Source organism: Aplysia californica, unplaced genomic scaffold (assembly GCF_000002075.1).
Source record: "Aplysia californica isolate F4 #8 unplaced genomic scaffold, AplCal3.0 scaffold00997, whole genome shotgun sequence".
Taxonomy (NCBI): domain Eukaryota; kingdom Metazoa; phylum Mollusca; class Gastropoda; order Aplysiida; family Aplysiidae; genus Aplysia; species Aplysia californica.
The window spans coordinates 72,822-92,821 of NW_004798267.1; the positions used below are offsets into that span (position 1 = coordinate 72,822).

General features: G+C 39.1%; 1 protein-coding gene across 6 annotated transcripts in view; it reads right to left on the bottom strand.

The window, feature by feature from the left end:
* Positions 1-6: 6 nt before the first annotated feature.
* The window catches only part of LOC101846847 (cGMP-specific 3',5'-cyclic phosphodiesterase), a 128,438-nt gene continuing 108,444 nt past the window's right edge, over positions 7-20,000 (bottom strand). For 5 of the 6 annotated variants that reach the window (XM_013089608.2, XM_035973097.1, XM_013089607.2 and 2 more), the window contains 11 exons: positions 19,148-19,294; positions 18,348-18,455; positions 17,086-17,195; positions 16,237-16,324; positions 15,337-15,437; positions 14,236-14,313; positions 13,610-13,748; positions 12,910-12,993; positions 10,823-10,943; positions 7,973-8,259; positions 7-1,447 (listed from right to left, as the gene is read on the bottom strand). In XM_013089608.2, the coding sequence (XP_012945062.1) occupies positions 1,250-1,447; positions 7,973-8,259; positions 10,823-10,943; positions 12,910-12,993; positions 13,610-13,748; positions 14,236-14,313; positions 15,337-15,437; positions 16,237-16,324; positions 17,086-17,195; positions 18,348-18,455; positions 19,148-19,294 (1,461 nt within the window). In that variant the 3' untranslated portion in view covers positions 7-1,249. The remainder of the gene's footprint in view (positions 1,448-7,972; positions 8,260-10,822; positions 10,944-12,909; positions 12,994-13,609; positions 13,749-14,235; positions 14,314-15,336; positions 15,438-16,236; positions 16,325-17,085; positions 17,196-18,347; positions 18,456-19,147; positions 19,295-20,000) is intronic. The other variant, XM_035973098.1, reaches the window with a different exon arrangement.

Sequence of the window (20,000 nt, forward strand, 5' to 3'; positions counted from 1 at the left end):
ACACACACACACACACACACACACACACACACACATACGCACACACACACAAGCCATGTAACCACCCGCCCATCTGCTTTACAAGATAACACAGCTTTGTTTACTTTGGACTCAAGTTGCAGCCTGAATCGAGAGATAAATATAGACAATAGACCAAATACAGAAAGGAAATGATTCTTAATCAAGCATAATCATAAATTTCATACCTGAAAGGTCAAGTCACAAGTTAGAACATCGTAATCTTAAACTGAACGTTCGTTGTTTGTCAGGTTGTGAAAAGACACACGCCTAACCAGTTAAAATATCGCTAATTTTTCTCTGAATCCTTAAAAACACAGAAAATGCACTTTTTTGAGTGTTACGCACCTGCATGCCATTCCGCCTTCGGTGTAGGACAACTTACATAATTTGGTTGAAATTTAAATGGACAGTCGTGCCTATGATAACGAGGAGACAACACAGGGGAACTGCAGTAATCTGAGAGTGATACTGAAGTCAGATCGATAGGATGAAGATACGTCCCAATGGTCCCATTGACGATACGATGTACAAAGTGTGCAACGACATTCAGATATGGACACTAAGAAACCGTATACCAGTCACACAGTCAAACGTCAGTTTTGTTGTGAGCCATGGTTACATGATATGGTCTGTTCTCATTCTTGCAAATAGGCTCAATAAATGTAATAAAAAAACAATAACACACAAAACAACAGGATTCAGTAGAGGCTTTACCACCGTGGCTACCCTGGACATTTTATGAGAAGTACAACAGAAGACGAATCTCAAGTCAGTTTACCAGCTTGTGAGTGGGGAAACTGCGACTTGAAAGAAACAACAGGACTAGCCAATGAACAGGAAGGAAGGAAACATAATATTTGACCAGCGGGCGAAGGGTTCACGAATTACATAGAAAATACCAAATGAGTCAGCGTGATCAAAATGTAGCAAATGGCGCTACGGACGGGCAGATGCCATTTTCTCTTCACTCCTTGGGTTGAGTAATGTGCCATTTCCTTCGTGTATATGTAATTTTTATCAATCAGTTGGCGTCATTTAAACGCATCACTGGCGTCACACTGTCTCTGCCAGCACACGACCCAACAGCCGTCGAAGAAACAGGGGAGACAATCACGACGTCCTGGTCTTTTCACAATGTGGAGAGCATGGTGTCATTGAATCATCAATAAATACTGATCACGAAGTTGTGATGATGCTGAAGGTCAGGTAGTCACGACTTGTCATGCGGTCAGCTGACTGCGCAGAAGTTGCTCTTTGAGGATTTACTTGACTTTTTGGACTCTCCACTTTTCGCTGTACGTTTTTTGTCTTTTTCTCTAAGCCCAATTTCTTCAATGGCTGGAGTGACAGAGGTAGGCGTTTGCTGCTTGTTCGAGGGGGCAACCGTGATGCTGTGCTGCTGCTTGTCTGTATTTACACTATTTACCTGCAGCGAGATACAACAAAATCATAAGATAAGACAAGACAACAAAAACAACAACAAAGATAATACCGGTGATAATAATAATGATAATAGCAGCAATAATAGTACCGATAAAGAGAGCAAAAAAAAAAATCCTACAAAAACAAAAACAACAACAAAACAAACAAAAAACCCCAAACCCCCCCCAAAAATCCTCACCCCCCCCAAACAGTACACCGACATAAAACAACAACAACAACCACAATGCCATCAACAGCAACAACAATAACAACAACAATGACAACAATATATTAATGTTTCAAGCCCTATTAGTATCTCCGACAGAGCAAATTCTAGAATGTAATTGTTTCTTTCCTTATTTTGACGGAATGGCATACCAAAAGCCTATTTCTCAACCACAAGTAATCAATCTTTTTTTAACGCCCAATTCAGGGTGATAAAGAAGAGCATTCGCCTCGAGGACACGTTTTTTGCAAAGTTGTTCAGTTAGTTTGTATTGTCTCTCAGACACATTTCGGACTCTGTTTTTCGAAGAATTTAACTCAATTTACATTTCCTATAGGACGATCTTTGCTCACACGGTAAAGTATTGATTATAAGACCCCCCCCCCCCCCACACACACATACAAAGAAAAAAATAGGAAAGGAAAGAAAGGAGAAAGTGATGATACTCTTAAATAAAATCCAAATGAGCAAAAACGTTGGCGGGTGTAATGTGGAAAAAGGGTTGGACTTCCTTTTAGTGAGAAGTGGGTGCCTTTATTTCCACCCATCTTAATGAAGAGAGTTCTGGATTTGAAAAGTTACAAAATATGAAAACGGCTATGGCGTGCACACAAAATTTGCGGAGAATGGGTGTGACGCACAAACGTGCGGGAAGGGACAAAGAAAGTGCAATGGCAAGAAATAAAACTAGCAAAATGAGGAAAACGTTCTACATGTATCAAAATCGCGCATTAGTTACATTTTTAGCTGTCACGAATTAATGTTAGCATCCCCAATCTCCAGCCCCCATTCACGTTGGAGCTTTGGGAGTGGGGAAAACATTTGAATCCCCGATCCACAACGCTACTAGATCTACTGCTGACATTTCTCAACCGTAATAAAAGTATAAGCATTGAGTTCTGTTCATTTTATAGATGCAGGGTGATAAAAAAAACAACAACTGTACAACTTTCTTTTCTGAATATCTCGCCCAAAATTTGTACAAGAATGTTGTAATTTGAAAAAAGTTATAATTCATTCAAAAGGAATTTGTTTTACATAAAGCTCATAAAGAAGAAACTTGTTTTCGAAAACAGAAATGCATTCGATAAAAACTACCTAAAAACGCAAAATGCTCAAATTTAAAAGATCTGGTACGGTAATTTTAGGAGAGTCATGAAATGATTGGTTTGTTTTTTCCCTTCCTTTAATTTTTGGAATCTAATCTTTCCATCTTTGTAACATTTAAACAGTAATACTTCTTTTCTCTCTCAAAGTTTTAGAATTTTAATTTTTTTTCTTTTCTAAATTCTGGAATTTCGAGAACGTGCTCTCTATGTGTCCTCCCATGAACTTGTCTCATTTTAACGCGTTGTTCGTAATGTTCAGTGGTGGCCAAAAACAAAGATCCATCCAACCATGAGTACTCAAAGCTGCACACACTGTGCGTCTTAGAGTATGGGGTTGCTTCTAGGGGCAATAGGGTGGCGGGTGAGGTTGCCCAAATCTGCCTGCCCCGGTCAATATCAGTCGTAAGACGCAGTGTGCTATTATCAGCTACGAGGCTCGAAAGTCAAAAAAGTGACTTTCTATGAACATTTTTTTGGGGTGGATATATTGAAAGTTTTATGTCTTCTGCTACATTAAAAAAAACAACAAAACAAACAACTATAGGGCGTGACCTGCTAGCTGTTATCGTCTGTTGATCTTTCAGTTTTACACTGGACTTTAAAAAAAAGTCCTTTTTATTGTGTTTTAGTGCTTTTAAAAGATTAATTAACCTTCCTCTAGATCTCTCAAAGCCGACTCCTTACCAAGAGGCCAGCGAAGCGGTCTGTGTGCATGTGTGTGCATGTGTGTTGGTGTGTATACGTGTGTGTGTGTGTGTGTGTATGTGCGTGTGTATTAGTGTGTGTGTGTGTGTGTGTGTGTGTGTGTGTGTGTGTGTGTGTGTGTGTGTGTGTGTGTGTGTGTGTGTGCTGTCTCGTATGTTTATGTGCAAACGTATAATTAGGTAGAGTAAACACGGCACGTAAGCCGACTCGCGGCCTTCCGAGTGTGCGGTTTCGGTGAAATGGGGGTGATTCAGATCTCTGTTTCTTCGCTCTTTTGCTATAAAACACAAAATGCTGAACACTTTGAAAAAGTTCTCATTTTCTTCGTTACAATAGTGTCAGTTGTTTGTATATCCGAGTATTCGGAGCTGCAGAATCGCCGTGGAAAGGGAATCCCCTCGCGGTCAGAATGCGAGGTCGGCCGGTTCAAAATTGACACCCATGCATTCGAAAGCTTTGCTGAAAGATTGATGATTTAATACTGTCTTTTGATTGGCGGAGAACTATACAGCTTTGAGCATGGTTTCCCGTGGTTATTATCATTGGCCTTTGGCGTTTGGATAGAAACATTTGGAAAAAAAAGTGTCTACGTTTTCAAAGATAATTTTTAACACGAAATGTGCAAAATACCGGCTAAAAAAGGTACAAACAGAAAGAACTGTTTCTTTTTCTATTAGAATAAAGTCATCGGCTTGGAATTATTTTACATGAATCCTTTCGCGGAACTACCGGGTGCACTCAGTACACTACAGTATTGAGCCGACTCGCTCGCCGCGAGGGCTGGTGCGACGTCGGCCGAGACAACGGTCGGTGTTTTTATTGAAATAACGACAGATCATCGTGTTTGAGGGAATGAAATACTGAAATGTAATTATCTCACAGTCATGAAAAAATTAGGCTTCATTTCTTTTTTATAATGGTTGTACTCTGTTAATGTAGAGATGTTGGTGCAATTGGTACTCTTTTATTATCTGTCAAACATGGGGTTGCACTTCAGCAATTTATTATTATGCACAGCTGCCATTCTTTTAACATTGACTGAGAGGTAAAAGTATGGCACCAAAATTCTCAGGAGACATAGGCCTTTCATATGAAACAGATGAATTTGACATACAGCTACTTCGAAAATTTAATATCTGGTACCTGAATGCTCATATTTTGTCGCATTTGACGTGAAGTCCATTCTCGTGAAAATTCTGTTTTGTCCATAAGTTTTATCTTTGTAAACGAATAGCTTTCTACTTCCGTATATAACCTTGTCGTGGCATAGCCAAGATAACAGTGAAATTTCCAGTCTCTATCTCAATTCTAAGACCCCCATTGCTATTGAAACATGTTGCTCAACTTCGGAGGCCATTTTCTCCTTTTCATGTTTCCTCACCTCGCACAATTAAAAGTTCTGTATTTTTCGTAAAACATGGTCATATTTACTTCATTCTTGTTTTAAATTGTTGGGAAAAAGCGATAGTTTAAAAAAATAATGTTAACTCAGTTTTTAAATTTCCTTCAAATGACTGATATTGACCGGCAGGGACACAAATAGACATTTTGGAGTTAACATATCCTGAAATGTGAATATGAGCTAGATCTAAGTCAAGGAATCAAATGTCCTAGAGGAATGTTCACGCTTTTCAAGACGATCGAGTAATCACGAACACATTGCTATCCTCTGACTCATGTCAGCTTCGCAAACACGAAAATAGTACAGTCGTAGATGAAGATATGCCTTGAAAACGCGGACCGTTGAGATGTAGGGAAGTCCTTGCTGCAGACATTGTCTACGGACAGACTTCTCATTGGGCTCATCTTCCGAATTCTGCACCCTAGTGACGTTTAATGCGAATGGTCTGTGCTTGATCTGAAATGGTCGTTTTGTCTGGGGACTTTTGGTTTTGATTCTTTACTGTAGGTCCAAACTGATGGACCATTTTCACCCTTCATATCAAAGAAGGCATTAAGGACACTTTAAAACGTCACCGTATCAAGTGCGAAACTAACGAAACGCGCTGGCGTTGAGGAAATGCTCAATACAAAAAGCTCTCTGCTCTTTACTAATCTTAAGCATGATCTCAGCAGGCAAAAAAAACTTGAGATAAACATATAACTAGATTACTGTAGCTTGCAATAATATAACTCGATCATTGGGACTTTTAAACGCGCTATGTAGAGAAAAACTATTCTTTCGAATGATCTAAAATGAATATCAGACAAATTCCTTTTGACTTCCAAATGTTGTGTACACATTTGAAACGCAAAACTTCAGTGTGGAAGAAAATATTTCCAAAAAAATTTGTACACATTTTTTATCGCCCTGTACATAACTTCAACAGTTGGAAAAGCATAAAAACATTCACAATATCATGAAAAATAAGGTCATAGTTGTAAAGTGCAGTTACAACACTGTGGTAAAGGTGAATGACGCCAACCACCTCACTGACGAGGATATTCAAAAGCGCATATGACATTGCAGGATTCTTTGAAAGTTCATTCGACGTTTGGTACGTGTCTTACCTATGTGAAGAGAAACAGAACTGCGTTGAAGAATATATAGCGACTGGAAAGGAAGAAAGGATGGTGAGGGAGACCACGCCGATAAAATATAAGAAAGGATAGAACACCGCCGTTTTGACACGTGCTATACAATAAGATTAAGATAGGCCTACCTACATTTTTTTACAACGTGAGCTCCTGGAAACGAATTAGTGCTCCGATCAAGTAACGGTATTGCAGTCTTCATTAAATATTAAGGCCTCCATTATTTTATGCTTCCCGGGAGGCCGAGAACGTTTCTAAGTGATCTACGATCTGCTAAAGTAAAAATAGTTGCAAAGCTCATAGACGATGCTGTAGAGCATGGGTGTGCACAATGTATTATTATTGTTGTTGTTGTTGTTGTTGTTGTTGTTGTTGTTGTTGTTGTTGTTATTATTATTATTATAATTATTATTATAATTATTGTTATTATTATTATTATTATTATTATTATTATTATTATTATTATTATTATTATAATAATAATTATCAATATCCTTATCATTATTATTATTATCATTAGTATGATTATGATTATGATTAATATTATAATGATTATTATACAAGACATTGCAGAAACGTCAAGAACAGATGGCATTATCCATAGTGTCAATATACAGGTTATGTCGCTCCTAAAGATGTGCTGTATGTTCTTTACCAGATATCGTTTCCAATGGAAGATATCCCCAAACGAAAGTCTACATTCTGCCCTTACCATGCATTTTAATAATGAACAAAAATAAGTCCACAATTCTGTTTCTAAGACAAAACAGAAGTTATCACGTAAATTGAAAGATGTCATCACAGAAAAGAAAGAAAGAAAGCAAGAAAGAAAGAAAGAAAGAAAGAGAGAGAAGGTTATCTAAAGTGCACAAGAAGTAAGAATTGTTGTTAGTAGGGATGAAAAAGGTAATGATAATGCACATGTACCCATAATACAATGAACAGAACGGCAAAGCCCCACAACAAAACACATCTACTTTAAATTTACCAAAGAAAGGGAAAGACGAATGGAACTAAATAGACCCAAACACTATAGTAAGTGAACGAGGAGTGAGAGAGTGAGAGCACTGATCAGTGGAACCATGCAAAAGAACATCAGCAACTTCCAACATTCGGGTATACTACATCAGAATACCAAAGACCGTTTTAGCCTGTGGCGGGTCGTGAAACATTTTTTCCCCAGAAGGACCACTTTGTCAAAGGACACTACCCTTATTCTTTTAGGTTCCTTATCTTTTGAAAATCCTGAACATCGTTAAATAATATAAATAATAACATCTTTTTCTTTGGGGTTTGCCATGTCTTGAAAGCCAATGAAGAAAAAGGAAGGGGTGGGGGGATTGTTTATTTTCGTAACTAAAAATCTAACTGGGTATGGTTTTAAGTCCAATTGTAATATTGTTTCCCCAACTTTCGTTCGTAGCACAAATACCGCCGTCCCGTATAATATATAGGCTAAAACATACATCACATGTAGAAACAATTTCAAAAGGGAAGTTATGAAGCTCATTGTTTTAGAAAATTTAGTATGAAAGGGAAAACTTCGTAAAGGAAACTTTAAAAATAGTGTAATCGTTTTTATTAAAGCAACTTAATTTTTTAACAGATAAACGCGAAACACTGGTTACAATATTGCGACACCGAACTCTCATTCTCTCGGCTGCAGGAAGAGGGGAAAACGTTTACGGATTAGTATATTATTGGCAATAAGAGTCATACTGGGAAAAACCTGTTCAGATATGTGACTAGAAAGGGTTAACAATTCCATCAAAGGGATGAATTGTGTCTCAAAGAATGTACTTGGAATAGAATCAATCCTGATTTTCAGGTTCTATAACTCCCCCTCCCCCACTCCCGCGCGCCCTCTTTTCCCCTGTTTATCAATAGTCACTACTGGTAACAGCAGAAATGACCCGCCTCAAACCAATTAGATACGTCCTTCGAGAATACTTACGTTAGCAGTTTGCTGAGGAGTCCGGGTGCTCTCAGTATGGGTGGACTTTACATTGTTGACAGATGATGACGATTGCGATGATTGTGGTGATGAGTTAGAATGAGAAATGTGAGAGGTGGTGGTGGTGTTGTTGTTGTGTGTGTGTTTGCTGTGAAGGGCCATGTCAGATTTTAGCGCTGAGTTGGGTGCTTGACCGCCGTTGAGGGCGCACTGGCCTTGGGTCGCTTGCTCGGGCTCTTGGTGGCTTTGCCCGCTTCTGTCTTGTTTGTTTTCTTGACTCCCTTCTCCTGTGGTGGGGGGTAGGGGGGCCCAGGCAGGAGACTGTTACATTGGTGGCTTGTTTCTAGCTTAGCCCTGCTTTATTTAAATTTAGATCCTTCAACAATGCCCCCTTCAGTTTCTTTCAGCATAGTAAGTACCCCCCCCCCCCCAAATAAATGAATAAAAGACCACATGTTAATACTTCTTGAAACTTTATTTTCGTTCCCATTCGTTGACTGATTTATAAATTTCACTCTTTCCCGCTTCCCGCGCTCCCAAAGGAATTATATTCAAAACAAGTCTTTACACATTTTGTTGATGTTTTCTGTAGACAATGTAAGTGAGAAAAGTTATACCTCCTCTCCTTTCTTGTCCTATTTCTTTTCTACCTTAGCACTAGCATTCGAAATATGATCTGGCTTATAATTATGTGCATGTAAACTAATCGTCTTTAACAATGCCACCCGGCTCGCACTCTGAGAATAAGGGTACATACTTGCCCTGACATGCATGAGTCAAAATATTGCGAATTATAGCTAGAAAACTATTCAACACTGTTCCAATGTCCCCAACTGTATTCCAGTGGAAAGTTCTTTTCCGCCCCCATATTAAAAATACATCTTAAGCAATTCTTCTATAAACTGAAACCAGACCCCCCCCCCTTTTACCTCACTTCAATGCCTTGAAAATAATCAGAAAAAAGGATATACATTGCAAGCGTAAACAAAGTATTACAACCCAGCAGCCTATTTTAGATGAACAATCAAATAGTGGTATACCAAAATCGCTCTGTCATGGAGCGTTCTCTTAAATTAACTTCAATCAATTAACTTGTATAGGGCAAGCACTTTGGGCATGCACACTCGATTGAACAAAATTATTTGACACCATATGGGACATTGTTCAACATAACATCATATTCAATCATGCTTCATAAGATAATATTGTGACATGATATTCTAGCTTTGCCATGCATGGTGTGCCTTAAAACGGTTATTTTAAGACTTTCTACTACTACTATTATCTCTAATATTGTGCGCTGTCATTATTTACAGACCAGCACGAACATCATTATTATTTAAACTAATATATTGTTTTACAACTTTCACCGTCTAAAGAATAATGGGATAGGTATTGTTAGTTCTAATTTTGAACAGGACTATTTCTAAAGTACTGTAACTAAAAGTCATGCCTTATTGAATTATGAAAACAAAGCCCAAGAAAGAACATTACTGGTGAAGTTGAGGTGAACGTCAAGGGAACAAAGAGTGAATGATCATAGAAACCAGTGACAGAGTCATGCGAGGGAGAGGCGGGTGAGGCAAGGCCACAGGGTGCAAACAACACAGAGTCCTGGACATTTCATGCAAGTGTTCTACCAACAATAAAGTATATATCTTGATCTTATATTTCTCCCCCATCCATTACTCTGTACCATGTTTATGCTCTGGCGACTTGCTTGCATTAAATCTTAAAGTAATTTATAAGGAAAATATATTCAGGTTCAAATGAGCAACTGGACGGTAGAATTTGTTGCACAATATGAATGACGATCATTTAATTTTGATTAAATCATTAGAAACTGCTAACAGTGTATCGGCTTGTCTGCCTTTTGAGATGCTGGCGTCTTGAAATAATAAATACCCTAGTGAAAAGGTATCAAACAGCCCTTTAGAAATTCTGTATTCATGTAGCGAAAGTTATTTTGTTTATTCGCTTATTTACGGCCGAGAGCCCCATCCGATAGAACATCCAATCGACATAGCAATACTACGAGGCCAGCCTTCTGCATTACTTCCCATTGGCTTTTTCATTTTCAGACTCATTGAAGGTAGCCTGTACGTCGTTGCAGACTGTTATTGCGATTGAGCTTCTATCGAGGTCTAGTTATTTTATTGAGTAATACATGCATTAGGTGAGTCTACATATAAGTCCAGTGCCAATCAAACACTTTACAGAGCACTTTTGTTTTAGTTCACTCTCAGAAAAAAAGAGAGATATGGAAGATAGCGTATTAGAATTGTGGATTTATTACGTGTTTGGGGTCTGGATATCTCTATCTTGAACAATCATAGAATCAAAGCTTGCTCGTGGTTCTTGAATGTAGAAAAGAAACAAGAGAACTGCGTTTGTGCAAGCCGTGATATAAAATGCGCATGCGCTTAAAAGTTACTTCTGACACAACGCCTAAACATAAATACATACACCAAAATCACACCGAAAGGGATGCAGGGATTCATGCAGTGGCGGTTTATATTTTAGAATATGAAACTCAGCATTGTCTCTGATCGAAACCAAGACACTACGGAGAAAATTTCCGGCATACAAAAATAGCAAACATTATAATGTACATATTTGTTCCGTCATGGTGCTCTGTGACTGTGGATTTTTTTTCCAGGGAAACAGGCTCACATTGAATGTATCCCAGTCTAGTTAATAATAGGTTTCAGGCCTAGTTAGATTATGATGATATGAGGTTAGTAGTATTTTCATTGATGCCAAGAGACGTGTATATGAAGGATGATATGTATATAATTAGATGCGGTTAAGATTAATTATGCCCTGCATATCAAACAAATCGTGAGGCACCTGTTTGCTCATCTGTGTTGTCGTCTTGTGAGTTCCCACTTGCCATCTCTTCCCAGTGCTTTCTGTTGCTAGCACATCCGTCGTTGAGCGGTCGAAGTGGGTCAGAAATCTTCGCAAACAACTACAAGAGACAAGGGGCACACGCTCCGATAAGAGACCGGTTTTACATGCACACACACACACACACACACACACACACACACACACACACACACACACACACACAAACACACACAAACACACACAGACACATAAACACACATACGACATACATATAAAAACATCCACATACACGCATACGTAAAGAGTCAACAAGATATGTGTTGTGAGATTAGATTCTGAAGGTGAAGTTGGAAATAACTTTGAGCGTAGAAGTGTACTTCCTTTTTTCGACAAACGATCAATTTGTTCTAGGGGAAAATGACGCTTGATCTTTATTGGATAACTAGAAAGACCATGTTCTTAATCTCGTGCTCTGAGCAAGGAAAACTGAAGTATTGAAGTCTTTAATTAGTAGGTATTTCGACAAGTATATCCCTTCACCCGAGCTCAGTCTGAGGTATTAACGTGAAATGGACCCTACTTCATAGCCGCATGGGGTCCATTGAAATGTGTTAGACTTGAGTGTGACTATTTTCGGATTTTTCTTCATTGCAATCACACCGAGGGAAATAAAATTAATCTCGTCCGTGAAACCGAATCGGTAATCAATTATTGGTCGACAGTCTGCAGGAAGCGCACAAATCAGCACTACTGTAAGGCCTAGTGAAAGCGCGTACTACGCCACAGCGCGTGCGTTGGAGTCACTACAGGCCAAGCTGTGAATATGCATCTGACCGCTTTGCAGAACAAAAATATCATTAATATCTACACCACAACAAAATATTACTCTCTGTGGAGCAAAACAAATATACCAGAAAAAAACAAAGAAAATAAAACAAAGACAACTTAAAGAATATGAACACGGGGATCAAAGAGACTGAAATGAAATCACACGAGGGAGGGTTGAGGGTGTGTGTGCTTCGCACAAGAAAAAAAGTCTTCAGATCTACAAGTAGTGTCACTGGACAAGAAATCTAGAGTAGGGTTGTGTTCACACTGAAAATATGACAATGAAGAGTTGCCCACTAGTGTCGTGGCCCATGGACGCGCGGTGTAGGAGGAAGGTTTGCCATTACGGAGTTGAGAACTTTTTCTGCCGCCGGAGCCGTTTGCCGTTTCCTTTTGCGGAGTCAGAGAAGTAAGCTTGGTAGGCCAAGTGCTGCCAAAAGCCTGGTAGTTTCTCCGTTGAGCACCCGGGGAGAGTTGTGTTGTGTTGTGAGTTCTGAGACTGTTGGGGGAGCGAGGTGGCTCCCCTAACCTGTTGGGACTTAAAGGGGAGCGCCGGACCAGCAATGGGGAGCGCAAGCCTTGGGGAGATGAGGGAGGAGGCGCTTTCTTGGAATTGCTACCTTTAGAACCAGCCGATTTCAAACTTGCATTGTTTTTTTCTCCTGACTTCTCACTGACAACGGTAGGCGATGGGGAGGTGATTGGTGGGAGCCTCTTTTCCTCAGTAGAGGCAGACTCCGCCAAGCTGTTCTTCTCGATCAAAGTCTGCCAGTTGTTCCGATTTGACATGAGTCCTTGGTAAAACGGGGACAGTCGCGGGAACATATTGGCAAACGCCTTGGGTCGTGAAAAAACCAGGATTATATGAAACACTTATAGTTATAACGACAAAACAATAATTTGAAATGAATTTGACATGTTAGTTCTGTCCTCGATGTTAAAAGAGAAAATAACTGACTTGGTCTGTAGTACATACGAAACGACAAAAAGGTATGTAAGTTGGAACGAGTAAATTGTAACAGACGCTAATGTTGTAAAAGAAAACGTTCTAAAAGATTGCATATATTCAATAATAATATATTTCCACAGCTGAAAACCAGATTTCGGATTCTCCACAACATTGTTAATAATCCTTGTATGAACATTGGATAATATATCATCTGTCATTACATCTATTCTGAACCAAAATGTATTTCAGTTTCTTGATGGTGAGCTTTGCAATTAGAAATAAAAACGAGTATTAAAAAACAGCTTACCTCATAGACTGGGGTGCATATTGAGTCAATGAATCCCACTTGCATTGTTGGTAGCTCATCTTTTTTCTCTCTGTCCATCATCGGCTGATAGAGATAAATTGTTATGATAATATTACATTAAACCGTTTTTATACGAGCATAAGTCTTGCAATTTTTCCTGTCCTTTTCCAGAATTAAAACACATCTTATCAATTATCTTTCTGCCTCCGTAACTATGGACAAAAAATTAGCAATCTTCTTCATTTACAGGCATGTTCGAGGGCAGAAAATTGTGAACTGACGATATGTGCCTTTCAAGAGTGCAGACACAATGTACCAACTGCACCCCTGCAGTAATCCTCAATTAAGCGTAATTTTGAAATCTCTTTCTAATAATAGTTTTTGCAGTATGTCATACCTTAACACCATCAACATATAACAGGGTATCGTCAACAAATAAAGATTAAACTCAAAGGGTAGCATAAAATAAATTATAAAGTCATAACAATTTAACAAGACTATTTTGATATTAATTGGAAGCTCTCACTTCAAATAGTCAGACAAATCTTAGACAATAGGTTTTTTTCCTCTCATAAAACATATATTATTGTTTTGGAAGGGCAAACAGACCCAAACTTAAAACTGAAGTTGGGCTAGTAACCAAGTCACAGTGCAAATTACAGGTGTAAAGAGAAAGTTGTGAGTTATGTCGGAAACTTACGATTGGTTTCTGACCCAGTTTAGTCTTCTCGATGTCGCCTTGCTCGAAAAACTCAGCAGTGACAAGCTGGGCGATTTCTTTCTGGATCTTCCATGGTTTTGTGATGGCGGCGACGTCACAGGCTGTCATCATCATGGCTCTAGGATATAGTGCGTGTTGAGGGGGTCAATAGTTGGAGGGCATTCTTTGGGTGGGGAGCATACACGAAAAAGAAGGAGGATATGGATCCTAGTGATAGATGGGTAATGGGGTTTTAGGAAAAATGGTCTATAGGAGTAAATTCCAAGTTCGGAAATGACAGCTTTATACTTCTAACATGGGAGAGTATAAGTGCCTTTATGCAGGTATGCCTGTGGGTGAATTTTGCAATGAAAGCAGGCGGGGTTTAATGCAGGGGAAACGGGTCTGTCAGTCGTGATCAAAAGTAAAAATAACTGGAACACTTTTGTCGAGATTAAAATAAATCAATGTAGTGTAGATTGTGAACTTAGCTGCTTTCCCATATTACATTTGGGGTAAAGTAAACCGAAACAAGAACAACATTTTAATTCATGCTGCCGAAACATTATCCTATAATCTTAACAAAAACAATACCAAATTCAAAGTACAGTGGCAATGTCACTCACTTCAGCAAATCTTTTTTCTCCTCTTCTTTAAAGTTACGTTCTCCACTTTCGACAAGGGTTTTGAAGTCGCCCCTTTTCCTGAAAATAATAAATAAAAAGTATAGTAACAGAATATTATATTGCATCGGGGAACATTTAACTTTAGCCAAATATTATTATCCACAACATCATCTATATAATTCATTAATTGATCACTGGTAATATCTTCACATCACCTGATTATGCCAGTTTAACATCCTAAAAAAGGCAGTATGGGAAATGAAAGTCTAATTTGAAAACAGCTGGGCTCATTCGACTGCTAAACAGCCGTAAAATGTAAATAGACTTCGCAAAAATATATAAAGACGTATTGATACTAGATCACAATGTAGAAAAGAAAAGAACTGACTGAAAAGCACCAAAGAGTTTGCATCCTTGTGTACTGAGTTGGCGTCCATGAATATCCAGCTCACAATGCCGTCTTCATTATTGACCGTTTCCACGTTAATGTCAGAGAGGCCCGCCCCATAAACAGCGCCCATTAATCATTCTATTACAGAAGACGGGCACTCACCGGTTGGTTTTGTTCAGCTATCAGCGGACAGCAAAGAAAGGCGTGTTTGTAGCGAGTTAAAAGTTGGTTATATAATTGTTTGCATTAATGAGAAACTGGGAATTCGTCTTGGTTTTGGCACACAAGTACATGCACTAAAACAAGATAAAAATACACCCATTGTTCTCTGTATTCGATCAGACAACATTGTTTATGAACTTAAAACATTTTGCACCTCATTATTTGACATTTCGCTACCTTAGAATTACAAACTTGTATGGGGCATTTTTGACCTTTTCAGTTACTTAGACCATGAGGTAAAAAACCAAATGTTCTATCTGCTATATCAAAATTGAAAGATTAATCGGAGTTGTTATCAAGATTTTCAAAGCACTGCATTAAAAAAAGCTTGACATGTCGTGAAACTTATAATTTTTAACGTCAAATTTCTCTATACTAGGTATTGAGATAGAAATATGTTATTCTAGGGTAGCAATTTGTTTGTAACTAATGTTTCTATGGTTTTACTATTCAAACAGGCTGATACATGGTGATAGTGACGGACTTACTTGAAATAAAGAGCGAGGTCGGTAGACAGAATAGCATGTTCGAGAATCTTAATGGCTCTTCTGTATTCTTCTGGAGGGAAAGACTGGAAAATGTTGTTACCCTGAAAAAGAAAAAAAAATCTTCTTTTTCCTTCGAGTACTCTTGCAATTTGTTTACTTGGCGTTTTATGAGTTTTTGCAGCTTGTCTGTTTGCCAACGCTAATAATTTATGATCCATTCTTTCCTCGTCGCCCTTCACCTTTCACGTGCTTTCCCCACTCATCTTTTCAAAGTGCCAACAGCAACTGTCGTGAAAATCAACCGCTTCAGGCCTACCTTATTTCTCGTTGTTCAATCTGACACTAATTGCCTTTCTTCATTAGCACTGATTGGCACAGCTACGGAAAAGAAGGGAGAGTCAATTGGGTTATTGGACCTTGGGCCGCTGCCGAATGGCGAAGGCGGCCAGTGGTCTGTTGCGCCGCTGACAGAATGATGAAGCAATATTGAGCGAGGACAGCGACAGCGCTTTGATGGATGACCAAGATCGTTTATTAGTGACGATGCCGATTTTGTCTTTTGGGATATTGCATTTGTTTCCATAATACACAAAGAAGCTTATCGAAAAAACCCCTAAAAAACAACAAACTCCCTTCCCACAACCCCCCCCCCCACAAAGCAATTCTAATCCATACTGAACTGTTTGCATTTGTATTCTTATGCAATAATTACTACGCACCCCCCTCCCCCCCAAAAGTAGTTAAAATAAGGTTATGTCAAAATATTTCTGGCGTATGACTTGGACCCCAGTGATTCTCAATAGAAACGTCAACATTTAACTTGATAACGCTTTCCTTCATATTGTCATATAACCATAGTTCAAATTTAATTTGGGATTTGTTTAAGGCAAGTAAGCTTACCTCACTATTGAGGATCATAATGCAGTGGTCAAAATGGTGGTGCTCCAATACAGATGTGCTGTACAACATGGCGAGAGGGGATGCCACCCTGGAGATTAAGTTTGAAAATTCAGTTGAGTTAGATTATATAACTTTGCAACATAGCGCATAACAGAAAAAAGACCATCGGATTAATGTATTGAAAGGGCATAGCAGGATGAAAACTAAAAAAAAAAGATATTATATATCCTTCCTAACACCTTAGTCTTGTTGGTTCTGGTGGCAGCGCTACCCCTTCAGAAGACAAAAAGTTACTGTTGATGTTAGTTCTGTTTAGTTCTTGATGACAACTTTTGCCAAGCGCAAAAATAACGATATCAGCATTGCCTTTTTTTTTCAAGAGAAAAGTAATGACGGAACCAGCTGAGGTAAATAAATTCAATAACAAAAATGTATCTAGATTAAACAGAGAATGCAAACCTAATCGAAAAAACAAAGGAAATCACACCCAGTGACAAATGATACAATAAAAAAGAGAAAAAAGCTAACTCAATGACTAATGATGAAATCAGGAGAGAAAAGCTAACACAATAACAAATGATTTAAAAAAAGAGAAAATTTAACCAAACAACAAATGATAAAAAAGAGAGAAAAGCTAACTCAAAACAAATGATAGAATAAAGGGAGAAGAGCTAACCCAATAACAAATGATAGAATAAAGGGAGAAAAGCTAACTCAATAACAAATGATAACATAAAGAGAGAAAAAAATCTAACCCGATAACAAATGAGGAAATAAAAAAGAAAGATAAAATTAAAAAAGAGAAAAGTTAACTCAATAACAAATGATACAATACAGAGAAAAGCTTACTTGACTTGAAAGGCATTGTTGGTGCCCCGGTGATCCAGATCGTGACAGAGACAGGCAGCCATCAGGGCGAACACCTCCACAGCGTCAAACTTGGGACGCAGTTCACCCGTCTGGCATGAAGGAAATCGGAGGTCAGAGATCAGATTATGGTGATTTTTTTACGCTCACATGGACACATTTTAAATCATTTAAGAGATGGGTTTCCAACCCTGCCTGTCAGGGCCATCCCAGCAGAAAAATCGAGATACTCGATAAAAATTCTCCCGACTCGCGAGTATCGAACTCGGGTTTACTGCGTGTAACAGTGAAGCGCCCAACCGCTACACCACAGACGCCGGCTCAGACTATAGATTCCAAACAGACGAACAATGAACAAGTGGAAGAGTGGAACAAATTCTTTTCATTATATATAACACACATCACAATAATCTAGCCCCCGAAGGTCGACATAACACATTGTACATTTTTTGTATGATTATGACAATCTCGTGCTACTAATCATTTTTGCTTTTGGGAGATTCTAACAATATTGTATGGACCCAGAGCCATGTGGCTACCTCAGAATTACACAAATCTACCTGCTCAGTACCTAGTTTAGAGAAATTTGACCTAAAAAATGTTGAGTTCCACATCTCGAATCCAATTATTTGAATATTTTATAAATGACACCGCAAAACCTTCCGATTTTGAAACAGCAGATAGAACATGTTCTTTCTGACCTCTGGGTCTGAGTAACCCAAAAACGGTAAACAATGTCAGAGAGAACATTGCAATTCTGAGGTAGTGATGTTTTGATAATGAACTTAGTAACTTACTTTGTACGTAAAACCTTGAGAACAAAACGTACTCATCTTCAGTTTAACATCAGCACCCTTTAACTTGTCGGACTGAGAGCATGAGTTTATGTGTGTGTGTGTGTGTGGGGGGTGTGCGAGTGTGTGTGTGTGTGTGTGTGTGTGCGTGTGCGCGCGAGTGTGTGTGTGTGTGTGTGCATGTGTTTTTTGTGTGTCAGTGTGTGGTGAGGGAGGCCAATGTTAGTAATATCTTTATATTTCTTTTGTTTGAGGGCAGAAAACAAATAAAAATACTAATTGTTTGTTCTATATAAATATATAACTACTTAGATTTATGTACTGTTTGTATTTCAAGATCTTTGCCGTCAGAGACGGAATGGGGAAATGGTAACACGGTAACATTGGAGCATAAAGATAACAATATTATTATTATTTCTTTAATGAGAAAGGAAGACTGTAGATACTCACGTAAAGCATGGTGAACATGGTTTGGCACACGTTGAAGGCATGTCGCCAGTTGTGATAGGTCACCGGACGGTAGTTTTTCTTTACAGTGCACACCCAACGGCACATCGTCTGAAAAAGGACACGTACATTAACATATCAAACTAGAAATTCTCTCTGGCGGGGATCAAATTTAATCAAGTAAGTAATCATTTCGAGAGTTGAGTATACCGATGTGACTGAGTCAGCTATACTTTCAGAACCTGTGATAGGCGGACAGAGTTATTATCTTAGTAGTTTCAGCTACTACGCAAATAAAGAGCAAAACAAAGAATACAATCACCATTCCCTCTCGTTTCCTCCACTATTCTTTCCTCAAAAATGCTTTGCCTCTGTCATGATTTGTTTGGCACTCTTTAGTTTCTTGCCCCATATTTCTCCCGGAATGAACAACAAACGACAGACACCCCCCTCACCACACACACACACACACACACACACACACACACACACACACACACACACACACACACACACACACACACACACACACACACACACACACACACACACACACACACACACACACACACACACACCAAAATTTCAAAGACGAAGCAAAGCCCAACCAACCTTGAATACAACAAAGAATGTAAACAGCCACCCCCCCCCAAACAAACAAACACCACCACCACCACCAACTACAAAAACAACATCCGCAACAAAAACACCATTTAAAAGCCAGAAAGCAAAGAAATAAAACCAAGCACATTTGCACTCCCTATAGCTCCGCAGCATGCAGACTGGAAACAGCATGCCCTCACCTCGTAGGGTATCTTGAAGGTATTGATGAGATTAGCGTCGACAAACATCCTGATGGTTGCTCTGATGGTATCGTCGTCCTTCATAGCCAGGTCGTCGAAGTCGTACGTGTACAGTCGATAGTCGTCTGCTGTGGGGATGGTCTCTAACTAAATAGACAGACAGAGGTTAAGACACATTTAAGTCTGTGTAGGTACTTTACCATTATAATCCTGCAAGGAAAGAGAAAGAGAGGAAGGCAGAGAAGGAGGTGGGAGGACAACATTACAGAGTGGACAGGAAAGACGATGGGTGACAATCTGAGGATAGCAGAGGACAAAAATAGATGGCGAGAACTGGTTTTCAAATGCAGTGGTGCCCCAATGGTTGCCCAACCACGGGATAGAAGAAGAAGGTATTTTACGCCCCCTTCGACACAATTTAAATCATACCGAATGCGGGCTGCTTCGACCCCTGACTGTCAGGGCCAGCCCTTGCTAAGAGAGTTATAAAGAAGAAGCAGAAAGACCGATATACTCGAGAAATATTCTCCCTACGCCGGAATTGAACTCAGGTTTTCGCTGAGCGACTGCAAAGCACCCAAGCGCAACACCGCAAACGCCGGTTACGACACATTTCAAAAGCGTAAAGTATTCCCGCTTCGTAAAAATGAGATAGAGAAAATAATTGTTGATATTGTTCTTTTAGTATTAGTTCTTTTAAATTTTTGCTGCTGTTTCTGCTGCTGCTGCTGCTGCTGGTGCTGCCGTTGCTGTTGTTATTGATTCACGATGCATGGGCTTGTACTCTTCGACCGAACACTGTATGTACGTGATGGTTGTATGGGTCTTTTAATCATTGTACGGGTTCGTAGAG